Here is a 21,426-nt window from a genome sequence, read left to right on the forward strand (position 1 = left end):
AGGCACTGTTTCAGCCAGTGATGGAGCTTTGTTCGTCAGTTTACCAAAAAACCCAGAATAAGTGCATGCAAAATCAACTCCAGAATCTAAGAATAATGCTTTTTTTTTTCCTTCTTGCCTTCCAGGTACTTCTGAGGGGAGTAGGAAAGAAGGGGAGAAGTAGTTAGGTTTTCCCAACCTGTCAGGGTGAGCCATCATTCACCTATATTTGGGAGGGTGAAAAGGAAGCTGGAGAATATACTGATTAGAGAGCAGTTGGACACAAACTGTTGAAGCAAAACACCTGGATGCCATATAACCCTAGAGTAGCTTTATTATTTAATCTATAATTTAATAGTTAACCTATAAAATAATTACATTATACTTAAAGCATTTCTTCATTTTTTGTTTTCATTTATAAAACAAGAATTAAATACAGTTTTAACCATTACAAGCTCAACTCAGTTTTTTACATAAACACAGCTCCTAGAAGGAGCTTTAAGCTGCAGCATATTCATATTGCAAACTGGTGAAAAACCCAGGCAGGGCATAGCTTAAAGGTAAAGATTCTTGCATGTTTTTCTTAAGTGAATTTACTAGGGTGCTTTTCTCTCTCTGGTCCAAAGTGTCTGACTTTCAGGTGAAGACTGAGATCCCCAGAGTCTTAGTAGACCATATTGCCACCTTCCCCATCTGCACCCCACCCACACCCACACTCTCAAGATTAGTTTGAATTGTGCCCATCCTGGGGCTGGCATGATGCCACAGGGCAGCAGCAACAGCCCCTAACGCATTCCCTGTGCCAGGATTCTCCCTATGCACTTGTGACATGTTGGAAGGTCAGAGCAGAAAAGCGACGTCTGTTCGTGTAACAGGGCTGCCAGAGCCCACCAACCTCACCCTGCCCACGGCAGTCCCTGTAAACCGCTTGGGGCTCTTGTGGAGATCAGTCCTCAAAGCCTCTTAGGGAGGCCTGTGTCACATAACGGGGACCTGTGGCTCTGGCTGGTGACAGTGCTGAACACATTAACCCCTTGAAGTGGCTGCATGCACAGAGGCTGGTGGGGAGGGCTCTGGCAGTGGGCTGCAGATGCTGAGCTGTGCAACACGCACAGGGAGTCGGCGTGTCATCTTTAATTTGTAAGCTTCAGACAACTGCGTGTGCACTGGCTTTGGTCTGGGGGAAGGGGCTGATTTGAGACAGGATTTTAATGCAGCTGGGACTAATACAAATCAGAACTGTAACAAATGGGATGTACAGGACATGTTAAACTCCATCAACTGAGTAACAACATAGTATGATTTAAAATGAACTGCAAGTGTTCACCAACACTTATTGTGCAGGTCTCAAAAACTGAGTGGACCACCAATAGTGTAGCAATTACAACTTACTCTCTCCCTACTCCCACAGCTGTGACCCATTCCAGCAGCACTAATTGAGGCATTTGTCCTTTAACACTAGCACATTAACATGGTTTCCAATCGCGGGAGAGACACCACTCCCAAAACTTGATGACACTTATGTAGCTTTTGTATTCAGTCCAGCAATGACCAAACTTTGTCCTTTGTGTGACAATGCTTTTATACCTTTGGGGACACATCATTCCCTTAAACATTCTCTCCCACTACCCTTCTACCTCCCCTGGTTTGAGCAGGCATAAATATAAGGTCATAAATGGATGCTGTCCTTTTTGGAGTAAGAAACACACACACGTATCTAACATACAAAACCCTACCAAAAGCATAGTAAAACCATGTCCATTTTAAGCCAGGCAGCCAACCTAGCAACCGAGTCTCTTTACATGTTTTAATCGCTGGCATACTCTGCCACAAGAAAAATATACATGGCTAGGTCTGTAATACTTTAAACAGCTGTTTACTATAGCTAGGTTACAAAATAAACACTGCTGCAGAGGCCATGTGTTTAATATACTCTAACCACAACAGCATCAGAACCCACCCTCAGTCTGCTCTGTGGTCACCGTGGCTGACCCAGCGCCTCACCCTCTTCCCCTTGCTTCTGATCTGCCGCTCAGACAACAAGCCCAGAATCATTTGTCATTGCACAATTGGAGCCGTCTTAAGGAGAGGAGCCTCATCGGAAAGTCTCACTTGCTTTTCACACATTACTCCTCATTACTCTCCCTCATCTGTGTCCCCCAGCCCTGGGCAGCACCCCAGCACTTCCAAGTGAGAGAAGCAAGCTCCAGACCAAAACACGGGGAAGGCATTCTCAATTTGTGGAGGGAACTGGAGTGTAGGGCAGAGGGCTTTACTCCACACAGTGGAAACATTTAATGCTGGATTCAGCCAACTGGTCACTTAGATGATCAATCCCAACTTCTGTGAGCCTGCTCCACTCCAGAAGATTCAACTGCCAGATGATATTTAAAATACAATGAAACTTTATGGTGAAGTGCCTAACACAGCCGGTTATAAAGCGTTATTCCAGTAGGCAAGTGACAAGGAGCCTTTCCTTGCTGGAGAGATGCCTCCTGAAAGAAAACACCAAAAAAAAAAGGAAAAGAAGAAACAAACCAATGAAATGGACAGTCTGCTCAGTCGGAGAGGAGAGGCAGCAGTAAAGCTGATGGAGACAACACCAAGCAGCAGCTACATGCCCGTTCTCACAGTTTGCCTGAGCTGTTCAGATTCACAGACATGCACCGGCACTGCTTGACCTTCTGAATTTTCTTGAGTCGGAACGGTGGGTCCAGCTCAGGGCACTCCAGCTGCACGGTCGAAGAGGTGACCTTGTGTGGCTTGCAGAAGGCACAGGACTGGAAGGACTCCTCCTCCTTCTTCACGTGCCGCGGGATGTAGAAGGAGTTGCACTGCCCGTAGCAGAAGCGGTTGATGATGGTGCGGCTGATGCAGCCCTCCTCGCTGACTGTCTGCCGCAGCGGCTGCGTCTTGCACCAGTCGCTCTTGAGGTACTTCCTCTCGGTGACCACCAGAGCCTCCTGGCTGGAGGCCAGCACCTCCTTGTTCAGCTGCTGCCTCCGCTCCGAGTGGTTGCTGCTGCTGCCTTTGTACGGGGAGGGAATGGCACCTGCGGGGCGGCTTTTCTTGGTGTCCGATACTCGAACCAGTGCTGCCATCAGAAGAACGGACAGGGCAAATTTCCAAACCATCCTGCAAAGGCAACACAAGGCACTGTTAGGAAAAACATATTTTCAAACCACAGAACTGGAATGGAGTTAGTACTTCACGCATGCTTTTAGAAGAAGTGGAGATCTTATCATCTTTATAATCCCATCACTTTTCCTAGATTAGCTCTATTCTAGGGTGATTACTTATCAGGAAGAGGCCAGACCCTTTGGAAAGTCACATTTCTCCCCCTCACCGCTCCCCAAACTCTCCAACTACTTGTTTTTTCCCCACAGGGACTTTGATGCTTTGGTGGCTGAAGTGCTGGTTTTAAAAAGCTTCAGCCAGAAGCATTTCCTCCTTCTCTGTGAAATCCTGGGCCAAACAGCTGGGCAAACTCCTGGCTAGCAAAGGCTCAAGAAACTCTTGCCAAGATGGTGAGAGCTGATTTGGGGATGGCAAGGGAGAGGGGAAGGGAATACCAGGTTACACAGAGTGCACGCCCATGTCTCTTCAGCCCCCGAGTCTCAGACCAGCTTCATTCTCCACAGAAGTAGCAGGGGATGTCCAAAAAACTATTTTTATTATTTTAAATTGCTTCTTAAGTTTCTTAGGGCTCTTATGGCACTTACAGGATTGTATTTGTTGTCTTTGTATGAGGCCAAAACCTTGATGGATTTATTTTTGCAGTAAGAGGAAATGCTTAAACACAACTTAGAGAACTTCACAAATGCAAGGCCTCTTGGGAAAGTCAGTTAAGAAGGTTTGTAAACATGAGAGGATTCAATATTTATTTTAGATTTTAAGGAATAGGTTAGAGCATAAGCTTGTTGCTAAGTTAAAATAGTCAGCCAGATGGCAAAAATATTTTTTTCTATGGTTGTCTATTACGTATTCTTGTTCTGTAGAGCATCTCTTACTAGCTCTTGTCCAATTCATTTTAGTAATGGGTCTCAATGTGCTTCCAGACTAGGTGTACTAAATTTCCTTATAAAGTCTCACTAGTGAACTGCTTATTTGGCAGTTCATTTCATATCACTCTCCCTGGGAAAAGAGAGCAGAGGGTCTCGTCAGTGCCAGAAATGGGTGCGCAGAGGGTTCCCATTTGGAGACTAGAAAACTTCCACATCTTTCTTTATTCTTACTGAATATTTTTATAATGCACAGAAGAAAGACTTATCCCTCTCCTCACAGCAACGCTTCAAATCCCTCCAATGATTTTAAACATTGGAATGATTTTAATTTTTTTTTTTCCTTTAGAGAGATACCTAGACAAAAAAAAAACTACCACAAGAGTAATTATAATGTCCAACATTATAGACACTTCAGATGTTGCACAGGTCATCTGGAAAACATGTCACTTTCCAAACAATGACACCAAAAGATCAAAACAGTGTTTGCAGTAAAGGTGCAAAAAAGACAAGAACTGCAGTAACAAATGCTTCTCACCTAATAAAGCAGACCTAACATGTTTAACTTCTGTGGAGATAAAGAAAAGGAACTACTCTAGCAGACAGATGACATTGCTTAAGGTTATTTTCTAAGTCTACAAGATCTCAATGTCAGACTTGGGCTAAGTTTCTAAGGGGAGAAGCCTGAAGTGCTGAAGGAAACAAAAGTGCCAATCCTATAGCTGTAAATAGAGGATGTTCTGAGGCAGAGTTAAATTTCACCCAAGTGTATGCTTGAAAGAGAACCACCTTTAAATGGATCAGTGCTTCTAAACCACAAAAATGTTCATTTATCTGCAACTATGCCATCTCCCCACTGAACACCCACTGTAGCCATGGGTACTTTAAATCAGTGGCCTATTTTCACACTGCTTAGTATTCAGCATGCAAGTCCAGAAGTTTTGTCCAAGGTCTTTAAACAAAGCAAGACTAGACTTGGCTTTACAGGCAGGTATTGTCGCCAAGTCCACTGGATGTCAACCCACACAGCCAGGCCAAAACCTAATCAGGTAATTAGTTTCAGTTGAATATAGTGTTCCATGCTTCCTTTCAAATTGTTCTCATGTTATTCTGCACTGATGGCTGCATTTCAGTAGTAGATAAAACAACTGATTCCCTGTGCTTTGTGTTTTATATAGAAAGGGGAGGAAAAGAAACCAGATTTACAAATCTTTGTCTTCTAGAAAAAAACAGAAGTGAGCTCTTCACAAGATGCCTTATGCCACATTTCTCAGGCATGCCCTTCTACTCTTTTGATACACAAATACTGCCTCTCCAGTCTCATTTTTCTGATCCTGGCATACAAGAAGACAGCAACGGTCAGAAGGACAGACACACCCTTTCCCCCACCCCCTCCTCTTTTCTTGGGATGATCTTTAAGGGTTTTTCCAACTTTCATGGCTCTACAATTCTATGAAACCCTGTGTTACCACGCCTGCCCTTTCTCTTCATAAAATGAAACTTGAAAGGACATGTTTCCTTTTTGTGCCAAGACTGGTGGTCAAGCAGAAATCCTATGTAGGAATTCAGGAAAGCTGACAGAGAACTAACAACAAAGTCTACAATATAGAGAAATATTATAGCAGTATTCTAATTGCTTAAATGGTTTTATGTAGGCATGGAGAGCCATTCAATAGAGTAAGTAGGATTTATTCAGTAAGTCTGTGTTTATAACTAATAAAGCATTATTAATCAAAGCCACTATTGTACAGTTATAAACCAAACACTGCAATATGTGCAAGTACTTCTACAGACAGGTAAGAACACACCACCTATTTCTGTCATTGATCCTGATCAAACTTGAACCTTAAAATATTTACATAATGGAGTAATGATCTATTCTACACTAGCAGGTCAAATGTGCATTCTGTCAGATTGTGGAATTTCTAATCACAGCGTTACCCCTTACTAGCCTGCAAATCACCCCTTTCTAAGCCCTGGCATACAAATCCCCTATTCAAGCAAGTAAGGGTGCAAACAAGGTCACACGGTGCCAGTAACTTGCCAAGGACTACACATATATTTTCAGCACTCACATGCAAAAAGAAGAGAAACTTCAGGACTCCCAGAGAAAGAGAACATTTTGGCAAACTGAATTTGAACCCAAAGCAGGACGGTGAATGCTGTCTGTCTGCAGACAGAGCAGGATGAGAAGAAACACAAAACGTATTGGAGAAGAATCTGGCTTTTGGCAAGGACAGGGCTGGTCTGCCCTACTTAGATGGAACAGAATGAAACAGCATGTGGCTGAGACCATGCAAGTGAGAACTGCCTCAAGAGACCAACGCCCCTACAATGTGCATGAGCGCCAGCCTGGGCCCCCCCATTCCTGCTGCACTGGGGGTCCCCACAGCAGACCTAGTGGCAGATCCCTTGTGACAGTTTTCAACTTCTTCAAGCATTGTTGCCAGCTGCTGCCAGTTCCCCCCACACCTTTTTTCCAGAGCATGAGCTGAGAAAAACGTAACCTTTGACAGGACACCCAACAAGGCCTGGCTGCATTTACATATCACATGGCAAGTTTTTTTCTCCCTGAGATAAGGAAATTAGCATCAAGTATGAGTTCATAAACTCATCAAACTCAACAAGCTGGAGCTGGGCTGTCAGGCCCAGGAGTGTAAAAAATCCTTGGCCATGGAAGTAAGAATGTCAAAACCCAGCTCATTCAGAGGTCAGGTCACTGCTAGGAGGGGAAGACCCAGCATCACTGTGTCTGCCCCTAGCTTTATTTCTTCTTTGTATCCGATTACTGTGTCATAAAGTACCTACCAAGGCAGGCTCTCTTTTCCACACCGACCTCCTGGCCCTATAACTCACGCATTTTTGAAAGTAATCCAGCTCCAGAGCAGGACAGGCAGTAATGTAACCCCCAAAATAGCTTACAGTTTTGTGCTTAAGGAAGTTCTCTCTGCGTTGGAGCATTGGATTTGCTTTCAGAATTCAAGGTCATAGTTTTCAGAGAAGTCTCCCTGAGAAGAAGTGGGTGCTATGGTCTGAAAGGCAGGGCAGGAAATAACACCAGTGCCCATCTGTGCTGAGTGGCTGTCTGATGTTTCATCTAGTTTTCAAAGTCACGACCAGTTTCTCAGCTCACTATGCAGATTCTTACTGGGAATTCCTGTTTTGAAGATCAGCCTACTTCAAGGTCACAAGTGGACAGAAAGAAAGAGGGATGTAACTGAAAGATCATTGTGATATTTTATGTTAGCTGCTCAGGAAATCAGGAGGTGTGAGACCCACTGTTTGCTTTAGCACCTACTTTGTAGCACATACAAAGCACTCAGCATTATCAGCATTCCTGGAAGCATCCAACTCTCTGATATAGGTATAATACAATCATCTTCACCAGACCTTTGTGGAGGCAATTCAGAAATAAGAGTTGCAGGCAATTTAAAACAAAACAAAACAAAACAAAACAAAACAAAACACAACAACAACCAAAAAACCCCACCAACCAAAAAATCCAAACCTGCAAAACCTGTCTTACCATGGAATTTGAGACTCTACCTATTCAGCTTAACCACAGTTTGGATTCATGAAGAAGATTTAGTATTATAAACTTATCATAGACCCATCAGAAATACAGTCTCAAGTACTGTAAGAGCCATGGGCTGGGAAGATGATAAAAAAATTCAGAGATTTTTTTCTTTTTGAAAAATTTCAATTTCATTAACAGCTTCCCTTGGACAAATATTTCTCGGCGACTCCCAGCAAAAGGCAGGTATTACAGACTAGATTAAATCAGGTCCCATTACATAGTACAGTACATAGACAGCCACATTTGACCACCTGAACCACTTGCTTCCAGTTTCCACCCAGCAAACTTCAGAGACATGAGAGTTCTCCTTAGAGGTCACTTGAGCACGGCTGAATGCAGGAAGCTCTGTTACCAATTTTTTTTTCTAGGCCCCCCTTACTTTCATATTAGACCCAGTCAGAAAAAGAATCTGCATAAACCAGTCATATGTATAACAATGTAAGAACACGATGTACATGGTTAGTTCTCACATTTAAGATGGGACACAAGAAGTGTTCCTTGAAGACAAGCCAGGCAATAGCTTTTCAAAGAACTAAAACTTGGCTTTAGCAACAGATGTGGATAGCCAGGAAATATCAAATTCTCTACCAGGAAGCCAAAAATGCTATTTATTTAATTTATTAATAGTTAGGCATGATTCTAATGGTACAATGTTCTCATAAAGACTTCAATAAAGACTAATCAGGCATCGTTGTGCAAAGGAGCTATTTGGTGCTAACCTTTCTCTTTTAACTATCCTTTGGAAACTATTTCTCCCATGTCAGAACAGCATTAGCAATAACTGAATACTGTACTGTATCTCCTGTTGCAGAGACATGGGCCGTCTTATTAAGTCATTCCATCATTAATAGATTCCCATTACTAAATTGCCAAGAGTGAGGCCAGCTACAACAACAAAACATGCAGGAGGCTGGGCAGACCAAACTTTTAGAAGTGTAAAAACCACAATACTGCAGCTAGGATTCAGTTATTCAGATCTGCATTGTAGCAGTAGTTACCATGTACTGGGAGTACAACGCATCACTTTTCAAAACCACTGCACAAAACACAAAAGGCAGCAATTATTTAAACACAAATATCTAATGTCATTACTGAAATTTACAGGCAAAAATGTTTCCATTCTTGTCCTCTAAGATCCTTTTACAGTGATTTGAAAGAAGGCCATTTTGTTGCATCACAGCCCTAAGAGAGGATGGTTGGGGGGGAAAACATTTCTTTCAGACTTAATAAATTCCTAGTACCCTCACTGGTGTGCTTGAATGGAGATCCTTCCTCTTCTCCATCCTTCTCTCTCCCTTCCACAAAGAAGATCCATCCTTTTCTCTCGCACCAGCACCTCTCCCCCAGAGAGTCAAGACTGTCTACAGGTCACACCACACAGCTTTGAAGGAACCAGGAAAGGTCCTGCTGCAGGCTGGACATCTCAGGAGTCACACTCTACTGCGCAAGCTCTTGCTTTGTTTTTTGAAAGGGGGAGATGAAGTTAGCTTTCAACAATGCCAGTCTGCATTCTTCAGAGCAGCATTTACCCAATAATGCCAGAATTTAGAAGTTCTCCTTATCAAGACAGTTCCTGCAAACAATGAACTTAAAGTATTGAAAAATAAAGTAAATCATCAACAAAATGGAAGTGTGTAGAAGACACAGGTGGAGACAGTCTATGCTAGTTGAAAGGATGTTCCATTGTACTAATTCAGCTCTCACTGAACAGATTTTCTACTACCAAGAGCTTTATCTTGAATTTTCCCTGAAAAGACTGGGAGTTTAGAAGAATTTTTGATCCATGCACAAAAATATAAGAGGAACTAACAACTCAGCCAATGTCTTTCAGCAATGTGTTATGTGTTAATTTTAGGACAGAAGGAATAATGAAGAAAACTGGAAAGTAAACCAACCCTTGAAACTAAAACTAACCAGCTTGAATGTTGGGTTTTTCCTTCTCATCTTGTCCTCTCTCTTTCTTATCTGCCTTTACTGCCAGCAGAAATTCATGTTTAAAACCACTGAACTATTCTTTCCTTCAGGAACTTAAGCTCATTCGAACCTTGTTTAAATGTATCTGGTCACTTCATTAGTGTTACAGGATCACACTACTGCAGCAGTTCTTCTTTGCACTCTCATCCTGCCACAAAGTCTATTGACCTAAATATTGTATCACTGATTTACAGTATTCAGCTCTTCATAGGCTGAATTCTTCTTATCTTGCATAGCATTTAAACATGTGATTTTTTTTTTTAAGTAGTATTAGTGCTGGAGGAATAGAAAGAAGTTTTTCATTTTTTAAAGCCAGGATCAGGAGTTTGTGAGGAGAGTCACTGAAGAACCTGGTTGTAAACTATAGCTCCAGAAGACCAGAGAGAGGGGAAGGAAAGTATTGATGAAGTCAGCCCTGGTATTTTGACGTACTTTTATGATTAAGGAGATGGAAATAGGGTTAGGCCACTTGGAATGAATATAGAGAGGTTGTCGGAGAAGTAGAAATGAGACAAGAAAGGTTGAGGCCATCTGGAAGCAAATCTGCGCCCAGTGTTGTTCACCTTGTCCATCAATGCCTCAGGCGAAGGGGCAGATGCCTCCTCAGCAGGTTCACTGACCACACAAAGCTGGGAGGAGGGGCCAGCACCCCAGAGGGCTGTGCAGCCCACCAGAAGGACATGGGCAGGGAGGGGAGCTGGGCAGAGAAGAACTGACTGAAATTTATCAAAGGCACGAGCAGGGTCCTGCACCTGGGGAGGAAAAGCCCCTGCACCAGCACAGGCTGGGGGCTGAGCTGCTGGAAAGCAGCTCTGTGGAGAAGGACCAGGGGATCCTGGCGGACAACAAGCTGTCCAAGAGTCAGAAGTGCGTCCTTGTGGCCAAAAAGGCCTGGGATGTGTTAGGAAGAACAATGTCAGCAGGTCAAGGGAGGTGATCCTGCCCCTCTACTCAGCTCTGGTGAGGCACATCTGGAGTGCTGGGTCCAGTTCTGGGATCCTCATTACAACAAAGATGATTAAGGGACTGGAACCTCTCCCTTATGAGGAAAGGCTGAGGGAGCTGGGCCTGTTCAGACTCAAGAAGTGACGACTGAGAAGGGACCTCATCAACGCGTAAAAGATTCTGAAGGGAGGGTGCCAAGAGGATGGAGCCAGGCTCTTAGTGTTGCCAAGCAATAAGACAAGAGGCAACAGGCACAAACTGATGCATGGGAAGTCTCATCTGAATATGAGGAAGAACTTCTTCAATGTGCAGGTGAGGGTGCAGTGGAACAGATTGCCCAGAGCGGTGCTGGAGTATCCCTGACTAGAGACATTCATGAATTGTCTGGATGCAGTTCTGTGCAATGTGCTCTAGGATGACCCTGTCTGAGCAGGAAGGTTGGAACAGATGCCCCACTGTGGTTCCTTCTAACCCTACTTGTCCTCTGTGATTAAGTCCATGATAAATACCAGTGCTTCCCAAAAAAACACACACACATATAATAGATGCAATTACTAAGGCCTCAACTAGAAGAAAATAGTGCAGGAAACAATGCTGCAAGTATTGTTGGTTTGGGTTCTTTTTAAGGCTAAATGTTAGCCAGGTAATACAGTGAATAAAGACACTATGAACCTCATATGACCCTGTATTTATCAGTAGCAAAGATTTTGATTCAACAATTGTGTCAGCATTTATCATTTTAAAACAGAAAAAGTGAAATAAAGAGAATGAACAAAAGCTGCAAGAAATGTAAAAGCAAAGTCATCCTATAGTACCTGTGGTAATGTAGAAATGCCTTTTTTAGGGGATTAGGAACACACATAACTCTGACTGAATACTAGCAGGTAACTGGAAAAAGGGGGTTTTGTATCATTATGATTAAAAGCCCTAAATTTTGTTGCTATTTCAGCTTCAGGAACTTGTGGTTTTAGAACCAACTACAGACAAATGTCTGCCTGGTAAGCACATGTGAATTGTCCCAAGCAGAGTGAGATGTCCTACTCAGAAGTGTCTGGGTAGTCATCGGTACTGGCAGCATATGCACCACTGGGGGAAAAAAGGGGGAGTGGGAGGAGGGAAAAACCCACAAAATAAAACCAGATTTCTGCTAGCTGTCCATGAGGCTGATTCTCTTCCTCACAACCTGGTTTTGAAGAATGCTACCGTCAGGGGGTGGAAGGAATGGATACAAGAAGAGCTTTTTTGGAAAGGACTGATATTTCTCCTATGAATCTAAAAAATGTCTCCCCGCAAGAGAGAACTAAGTTGAAAAGATACTTGGTCTCCTTCTCAGTGTTTCTCAGATTTTCAGCACAAGATAAAGAGCCCCAAAGAGGCAAGTCAGTTCTGTAAAACTGCAAAACAGCAAGTAAAAACAGCCTACATTTAACTTTATTCTTCTGTGTTGAAGGCAGCTGTTACACTCCCATTTGGCAGCATTTCATTCAGGAGAAAACAGCAGACTTCTGCCCTTGGGAAACTAAAAACAAAATATGAAGGGAAGCGGTGACTTGAGCAAATGTCTTCATTTGTGACCATCCCTCAGCCTGCTGGAAAGGAGGACAGTCAACACAAGAATGGGGAAAGTTCAGCATTTAAATACAATAGCTCATTTCGTTGCTTCCTCACTGGAGAACCAATGCTACAAAAGACTATTTTGCAATGAACAGTCTCCATTATATTTTTGTTGTTTGCATTACAACAGAACATAGAAATCTCATCCAAGACCAATGCCTGACTAAACAACACAACTTCAAATGTTTGTAGACTGACTTGGTGACCAACATATGGCAGGACCAGAACTGAGCTCAGAGGGGAAATGAGTTATTAGAGGTCAGAAATTAACTGAGAACGGATTGTATCCAACATCTTTCAATTGCACTGCATGGCACCAATACTCTTCTTTTTGCAAAGAAATAGAGATTTGTTACCCTTAGGCAAGCTTTTCTTTAAAAACATCATACTCTTGTAAATGAAAGTTGTATGAAAATTTCCAATATAGTTTCCCTGAGTTTTGATAGAACAGGGATGGAGTTAGGAGCTTCATTTCTTTATATTTTCAAACAACACACTACTTTTAGAATGCACAGCTCATTTTCTAGCCTCAATGAGGGAGATGACCATTAATCTTCAATATATGTTCCTTACTGTACTTGCACCATTCTAAAAAGAGGGCATTTGAACAAGTTCTGTTCTAGGGGAAAACTGAGGTCTCTAAAGCATCATAAACATGCTCAAAAGAAGCGCTTGCTTCTCTTAATGATCAGGAAAATGCAAGTACTTCTAAAAATCAATAGAGGGCATGTAATCTTTTATAAAAGAAATACTAGATTAATCAGTAGAGAAGTAATATTTAAATTTTCCAGATTTTCTGGTAGATTCAGATAGTTTTATCCTTTCAGGCTCTCTGTCAAGATGCTATCCTCAGTCACCACATTATGACTCTGGTCCTGTTCCTGTTTGAAAAATCTAAAATTATATTGATGGTCTAGTATTTATATTATGAATTTCTGTAAACCAGTATCCTATTTATAGAGCTGAAACACAGATGGTTCAAATAAGAATTGCTCCTATCCCAACAGGCTAATCTTTCTATTAGGTAGTATGCAAATTCCCATATGAACAAAATTTCAGCTATATATCCCACTACTTTCCAATCTGTCACTTGTAAGAACCATTCCAGCTGTATTTTCATATGGTTGTCTTAAAAATGGCATAGATTTATTGCTTGGAGCATTTTTCATTTACATTTATTTCTGCTTAAATTTGCCTGACAAGGCATCAGTCCTCCTGACTAAAACTTGCAGCAGTTCTGGGGACAGAGTGCAGAAGATCTATACTAATGAGCAAATAAAACAAGGCTACATGGTGACCCCATGTAGCCTGCTAGCTCCAACCAGGTCTATGCCATGCAAACACATAACTAAGAGCCTTAGCAGAGTTATTAGTGTCACAGAAAAGCACTTTTACTTTTTAGAGAGGCTAAATCTAGGGAATCCTCTCATCCTATTTTGCCTTTCCTTCAGTTTATATGCAACACATCTGACAACTCCTCACAATTAATTTTTTTTTCCCTCTGCCAAATTTAAAATGGGTTGGACAGCAAGGCAAGTTTGAAACTTCTATTGCATGGCACTAAGAGTCTTTTATTTCCACTAAGAGTATTTTATTTAGGGTACACAGAGAGGCATGAAAAATATTTCAGGGAAGGAGATGGGCAGAACAAGTCAATGGTATCACAATTTAGAACAGGAGGTGTGAGTAGTAAAGGGGACGTTTAGGGTTACTGTGGTGGAGTGGCACACTGAACACACCCACAGAAAATCAGAGTTCATGAGCTCTTATGTTCACATGTAACACAAGACACCTTGAAATGGCAGCAGGTCACCTCAAATCCATTTAATACATTCTTTAACACATTCTCTCACCCAGGGTGTAAGCTGGCCCAACAGTGTAAAGCTTGTTTGCACTCTGTGTCGATGGATGCCAAGCAGGAACAAGTCACTGCTGCACACCACACATGGTATTATCCTTGGGTTGATCCTGTAATATTTTGTAACCCCTTTTGTTTACAAACTTAGTTGCAGAATTACCAGATGTTTTCTTCTTCTTTCCCTAAGAGCAGCAGCCCTCTTCTTGGCTTACTTGCTTGGCTTACTTTTGCAGTTACTTTTTGTGGGTTAACCAACAGCCCATCACTATCCCTGTTTAATTAGTTTTGTTTCAAGTGTTTAACTCAGCCGTGGGCTTTGCTCTGAAAGGAACCCTGCTCACTCAGGGTCTCTACAAGAAAAACTTGATGTATGCAACTAAAACATCATTAACACATACAAGGGCTGAAAAGTGCAGCAACGACATCCTCTGACAGGGGTTTTTTCTGTGTTTTTGCAAGCCCACAAACAAACGTGACATTTGGAGTTGAAAACCTTTAGAGTTAATGGTTTCTCGCCTACCCCAATCCACGCACCAGTTGATGCCTTGATGCAAGTTCTTCAGCTTGGAAATATTCTGACCCTTGCTTTTAAGTTCTTTTCTAATACATAAAAAAGAAATTTTACTTCACTACACGTCTATTGATATTTCCAAACTGACAGTAACCTTTTTGACTGTCACAGTTGTCAAATGGACCAAAAGAAATCACAGCAGCTCAACAGCTGTCAAAAGAAAAAATCTTTTGAGATGCTATGAAGTCAGGAATACAAATAAGATTTTAATTATATATGCACTATAAACATGAAATGCTAAATACCTATACATTTCAAATTAACTTTCCAGAAATATTAGAAAACATTTAGCACACAGAAAAAAAGGGAAAACTGCCATTTATGCACTGTTATTGGCAGCGTGTGTCAGAACTAAAAGTAAATAGAAGACAAATTTTCAGTTAAATGCTGTAGGTTGATTTGTAGGAAATTTACCATCCAATACTGGAAATTTACTTCATCCCTCTCACTTCACACTGCTGGCAACACGTGGCTGTCCCACATCTATGTTCTTGTGGCTTTGATTCATGCTCAGATCAGTGATTCTCCCTCTGTCATTACACACAGAATGTAAATATTTTCTCTGTCTGTATTCTGGTCTACAGACCTGACCCACTACTGAATACGCAGGCTGTAATTCAATCACAGAAGGATCTGTTGCCATGTGTAAATTAGGATTTTATGTTTTATGACTTAGGCTTTGCAGAGCAGCCATCTTCCTACTCACCTCCCCCTCTCCTTGCCCATGACTGAATTATAGTTCTGTCTCTAATTGAAGCCTAGAATTATTCTATTTCTCTTCTGCAGAGAGAAAGACCAGAGCTATCATTCTGAATACACAGCAAGCCACAGGAGCCTGAATGAGGTACTCTAATGACAGATCCTCCTCCACAGCACATTTGCAGTCTTTCTGCTAATTAATTTGATTTCCTTTGTCTGGACTAACATAATACAGCAAGTTATGCTCATTTAAAGGGAGATCATTAGTCTTTCAGTTCACTCCAAATGAGGAAGAAAGAAGAGTCAATAGACTGGAATCTGGGGGAGACTGACTGACTTTGTCCTTGACTACACCATTGCTTATGTTTTCACTTGACCAAGACTTTGTCTCCAGGAGAACCCGAGACAGCACTATCATCAGAGGAGAGACTATAATCAAAATCAGATATTGTTGGTATGTGCATGGCAAGGCAGTGGCAGCTACACAGAAGGGTTCTGTCTATGATGGACTGCAGTCAGCAGCCTTCTTCCTGGCAATCACTTGGCATTTGCTGTTCACAGCTCCTGACATCCTCAGAAGGCTGAACAAACAAGTAATTAAAAACACAAGCTGATTTCTTCAGACACCCTTCACAGCACAAAAGAAGATTCACTAGTGTGCCCCTGGACTAGTAAACCAGAGGCAAAGCTAGTGATGGAGTTAAAGAAGTAACTTCCTCGCTATTTGGAAGGCAAGATCTACATTCATCAGTTTTGACAATGATTGAACCTTAGGAGCTGGACAAGGTCTCAGAACTGAGCTGTCAGTCAAATACAGGACTTGGGAAATGGAATGCTGCATGATAAATAGATGATCAGACCTGGATTTGAAAGTTCAGTCTTCTGAGTCGTCTAGGTAGATCCAGTTTTAAAGCCAGCATGAAAAGAGAGAAAAAATCAGACATCATACAGGAGCCCTGCAGGGTGGAATGAGTTCAAACACTTTTTAATAACAGCAGGGAATATCTTCCCCTATGACAAAAGAAGAAGGAGAATGCTGGCAGGGGCAATCACCAACCACTTCTGCTCACACATCCACAGAAAAGTGCCAGAGCTCCCCTTCTGTAGAGAGTTTCAGGACCACTTCTATCTCTGTAACCTCAGTTGCACTTACAATTTTGCAGCATCGGAGAGGAAGGATTCCAACTTCATGACTTACTGGCTGAGGGATTATTTTTTTGGCTCATAGTAACTGGGCACCTTCTTTACTCAAACACAAGCAGAAGATAAACTGCATCTGGAGGCTCGTTATTAACTTATTCTGACCTTGGTTTTTTTACAGTGTTTGGCCACAAGCCATTCAAACTGTGTCACCACAGTTAAGGTTTGAGTATTTTTCCATTATTGATGCTTTCAAGCTCAGCAGAAATAGACAATAAGAAAAAGGAAATCTGAAGATACTTCTCTATGGCTCTTTCAGAAAGCTAATCTCAGAAATGTCAGGAAAGTATTTTGGAAAGAATTAGCCAACATCTATCTATAAATTTCAGTGTGAGATTGCAAACTCCATTTCTCTTCCAGGTCTATTCAATGACTCTTCCCCAGATCTACCTCAGGCAGCTCTTCCTTGAATCTAGACAAGAGAGAGACAACACTTCTAATCTGGTAATCTTGGATGACCTCATGTTACCACACAGAAGGAAAAAGATACCAAGACCCCATTGCATGTCAACGCTTAATTGGATTGAGAGTAATGAAAGGTCCAAGTGAAGTGACAAAGAGCTTCCCTTCTGACATGACTACAATGTGAGATCATAGCTAACAAGTCCATGTGTGACCAGTAAATGCAAAATTGATTGGGAAGAGAGGGAATGAGTGATCAGGAAGGTTACCCATTCAGGGTTTGCTTTGGTTTCTTTTCTCTTATTACAAAGTAGTCGGAGAACACAGGCATTACAGTTCACACCATTCTACTAATCCTAACCACTTAGTGCTGGTTCAAGCAATCACATATTTCATACTGAAACAGCAAGGCAGTTTGATCAGACGAAGGTTTTGTTCAATCAGATGAAAGTGCTTGTAATGGCTCAGCAACCAGATGCCATCTGTGCCACCAGCTAAGTCTCACTGTAGCTGATTGTAGCTAAATAAGGTCATCCCAAAGAAAATGCTCTGATCCATAGGTTTACTCTGGTTCCTAATGAGTGATCACATACACACCTCACATATTCATTTATGAGAGATTTAGACCAAAAATACAAAAATCATTATGTACCCATGAACTAGGCTTTTCTAATATTTTTCCTATGTTTTGGCTAAACAGTAGAATTTTTAAAGAAGTTATGTGTAAAATGGGATTAGGAGGATAGGTATCTAAAATAAGGAACGAGGGAAAATATCTTCTGACACTATGAGAACTAGGCATATTGAAAGCCTCATCTTGATATTGGAGCAAATACTAACATTGGCTTATGCCTCCACTTAAGATCAGCTAAATAATAAGATTCTGAATTGTCCCTTATTTTTCTTTTCAAGAAGGAGGTGAAGTGAGCAAAAACTGGTTTTAAGATACTGTCAATGTAAAATTACTAAATCCTCAAAAGCCAAGAAGATATTTCACAGAGCTGACATGAAACATGGTTTTGTCTCAGTAATGGGAAAGCCCTAAAAATGCATGTCAATTCAAACTAGGGCCTTCAGGTGCTTTCAGTCTAAAAATGTCTCTATCTCTTTCTTTGAAAAAGTATCTTTGAAAAAAAGTTTTGATCAACACTTCTGAAAACCTTCATTCCCACTGTGTGAGGAGACAAAAACAGTTTCAACTGAACTTACCACAATTCCTGCAGTATGATGGACCTCAATGGGTCAGTGATAACCACAGCCCCATGGGACTTTCTACGCTTCTATTTTGAAAGGAGACTCAGTAAAGAATTTGGCTTAGGAAAACAAGACTATGCTTCCTCTCTTCTCTTACTTAGTTTCAGACCAGCTTCTGCTTTGAGTGATTATTTCAACTTCTGTAATTTTTCTCCAGCACAAATACAAATAAGCTTCATACATATCACATCAGTGATTTGGGGAGCATGAGAGCATGGCAAATGCCAGAGCAACAAAATAATAACTATGAAAAACATTACAAAAAATGCACCTAGCAAAGGTAAAGCTAAAAGCAGCTCACCTGTCTGAAAATCTGCTAGCTTGGCAAAAGCTCTTCTTAGAGGATCCTAGGAAGCTCTTAATTAGCACAAAAACTGAAGAGTACTAATTGCTACTTGGCAAAACTCTGCTTATTAAAAACACAGGGACATTTGTGTTTTTTTTTTTTCTTTCGATTTTCAAAATAAAACACTTTGTTTTAAAACATGAATGACACAAAAAAGCTACACCAAAGCAAGTGCACATTTCAGTATCTACATCTTTGTAATAAACTGGAAGAGGAGGAAAGCTTACGTAAGAAAATTTAAAAAAAAGAAAAATAAGAGTGAGAATTAAATCGTTAAACTGTATGGTTTAAGCAGAATGTGCAATGGCACTTCAGACTTAAAAAAGAAAGTGAGACAGGTGATTTTGAAATAACAGAAACGCTTTAGAATGCAAGCTACTAGTGGATTTAGAGCATAACTGTACAGAAGACATAAAGAGCTCCCCTAGATACCATAGTTTTAACGACATCTTCTCTATCTCTATTCTCCACCCCCTCACAAGAACCAAAATATTATGTGTTTCAAGCTGTTTGCCAAATCCATGGCAAAGCATGTAAGAGAAACAAGAGATTTAGAGACACATTAGAAATAGGTGACAGGGACATAGATATCACTTGAAATCAATGTCAGCAATCCAGAAAACATCTGTTCCCACACCTAAAAAGCCTCCAGTTTAATTCTGGACTGTGACATTGCTTATGTGTCCACATGTTAGTGTTTCTGTAGGATGCCCAGACGTACAGCTGGGTAGGTGGTGATGCTGTCTGCTACCATTCACCCAGAAGAAAGATGAAATTTGGAGGCCTCTCAGCAGCTCCCCAACAGCCCTGCTTTGTCATGTGTGTTTCACATACAGCCACCACTGAGTGGGAGATGAACAGCACAAACTGCTTGCTACCAGTCATCCAAAATTGTAGCCAGTGGGGGACGCTACTTATCTGTCTTGTAACAAGCTGTTCAACAACATCTTCCCTGTTTATGAACGTAAGCTCACGGTTTCAGTACACACAGGAACCGGAGATAATTTGACCTGCATTCCCCTCCCATTGTTAAAAAAAAACAAAACAAAACAAAGCAAAACCAAAAAGAAAACCTCAAAAAAACCAGCCAAAAAAAAAAAAAAAAAACCAACTCTAAAAACTGCAGAAAAGGTTAGTGAGAAAATGGAAAGCATAAATAGGCATTTAGCATAGTTTACAATTAAAGCTGGATTATGAGGTGGGCAATAAACACAAAATTCCTGGACTTGAAGGGAATTACCATATTCAACATTGTTTTGATGTCATTAAGTTTTCAAGTATGGAGGGTAAGTTCTAGATTTAAGCTCCTTGTATTATATCATCCTCCCTGACAGATTAAGAAGGTCAATTGTTCTAGATTTTTGAGTCCAAATGAAACTAATCACAGACCAAAACAACTAAACCTATGCCTTTTTCCCTCAATTTTACATTCTGATTAGAATACTGCAGCATATTGGTTCAAATATATATTCCCACTATATATAGTCATTTTAGGACAGCACAACTCCACTTTCAGGAAGAGTAATGGCACATAGAAAACCCTGTATTTGACCTTGGGAAATAACCAAAACAGCAATTAATGTCAGCTGGATATATTTCTGAATGCAAACCATGCCCCTCTGAGATAAAGCTTAAATCATCTTATGCTGTCACCCAGTCCAGGATGCAGTTTAAGTCCTCTGGACTGTGAGCCACTGTCACTCTGCTCCTGATCTCACTTTCTCCCCCACCCAGGACACACACATGTGTGCAGCCACACAGTCAGCAAGACAAGTTTGCTGATCCAGCCAGAAAGGTTTGGCTTTTTCTGTTTTGCCTGCAGATCAGTGGTGCTGCTGGGCTCCTGTGCCAGTGCTGGGCTGCTCTGCCTTCCCAGCTCCAGCCTACAAGCACGCTGCCTCCAACCAGTGGCCACACCACACCCTGATACTCCTTCCAGACTGGGGCCTGGGAACGCTGTCACCCAACTTACCTGTTTCAGGGCGGGGGAGCCTAATGTAACTGGGAGGGTGTGGCTGATAAAGGCGGCGCTGACAGATGAAACTGCATGCTTTGGCTTCCCATAAGAGATGCATGGTCCTTACATCTAAATGGCTTGATGGTAGTAGTACAGTCTGTACCACTGCAGTGAGAAGGATTAATAATAATAATAATAATAATAATAATAATAATAATAGTAGAATATAATAGAATGTGATGAGTAGTACCATTTCAGATAGCCGAGAACATCACAAATATGTTTGTTTAGGCTGAAACATCAGAGACAGACCCTGTGAGAGATGCACACTCCTACACAGTGGCCAATGGGAGCCACTGTGAGGTGAGAGATGTGGCAAATTTGAACAGGCACATGTGTTAGGGCAGCCAGCTCTCCATCAAAACCTCCTTCTGCTATAAAGACACAAGAACTCAATTATAGCAAGCATCTTAAACACTACAGCTCCAACTTATGACTAGATTTCCAAAAGTGGTATGTGCAGTTTATCTTAAGTACTCAGTGGATATGGGGTACTTAAAAAGAGGATCTTGTATCTTATCTTGAAAATACGCTCCGCAACTGCAGTGCAAAACTAGATATTAAATATGGAAAAAGAAGCATGAAAATGTACTCTAACTTCTCCATCCTACTGTCTGACTTTGGAATGTCTTGCCTTTTAAGTGCAAAAGTTTCTACTGCCAAAACATCAGGGTTTTAAGTGATTAAACAAAACCACTGGTTACACTGCAAAAAAATTATCTATATGATATATGAAACACTGATGCCTTCTGCTTCACTCTTTCTCCATTGTCAATATCATCCTACCTGTCCTAACATCTACCCTTGCTGGATTCTCCATGCCTGATCCAGAATCTAACCTGGAAAACGGTGGCAGGATCTCTCTTTTTTCATGTGAAGATGCTACATATGCCCATGCAATTAGTGCAATGCAAAATTAAATAAAACCAAATTAAAGACAAACAAACAAGCAGTGTGATTTGGCAAAAAAAGTTGGAGGAAACACTTTT

The 21,426-nt window shown here is 41.3% G+C and overlaps 1 protein-coding gene across 1 annotated transcript in view; it reads right to left on the bottom strand.

The window, feature by feature from the left end:
* Positions 1-721: 721 nt before the first annotated feature.
* Positions 722-21,426, bottom strand: part of GREM2 (gremlin 2, DAN family BMP antagonist) — a 40,113-nt gene continuing 19,408 nt past the window's right edge. The window contains exon 2 of the mRNA XM_030945674.1: positions 722-3,114. Within this exon, the coding sequence (XP_030801534.1) occupies positions 2,607-3,113 (507 nt within the window). The 5' untranslated portion in view covers position 3,114 and the 3' untranslated portion in view covers positions 722-2,606. The remainder of the gene's footprint in view (positions 3,115-21,426) is intronic.

Source organism: Camarhynchus parvulus, chromosome 3 (genome assembly GCF_901933205.1).
Source record: "Camarhynchus parvulus chromosome 3, STF_HiC, whole genome shotgun sequence".
NCBI lineage: Eukaryota > Metazoa > Chordata > Aves > Passeriformes > Thraupidae > Camarhynchus > Camarhynchus parvulus.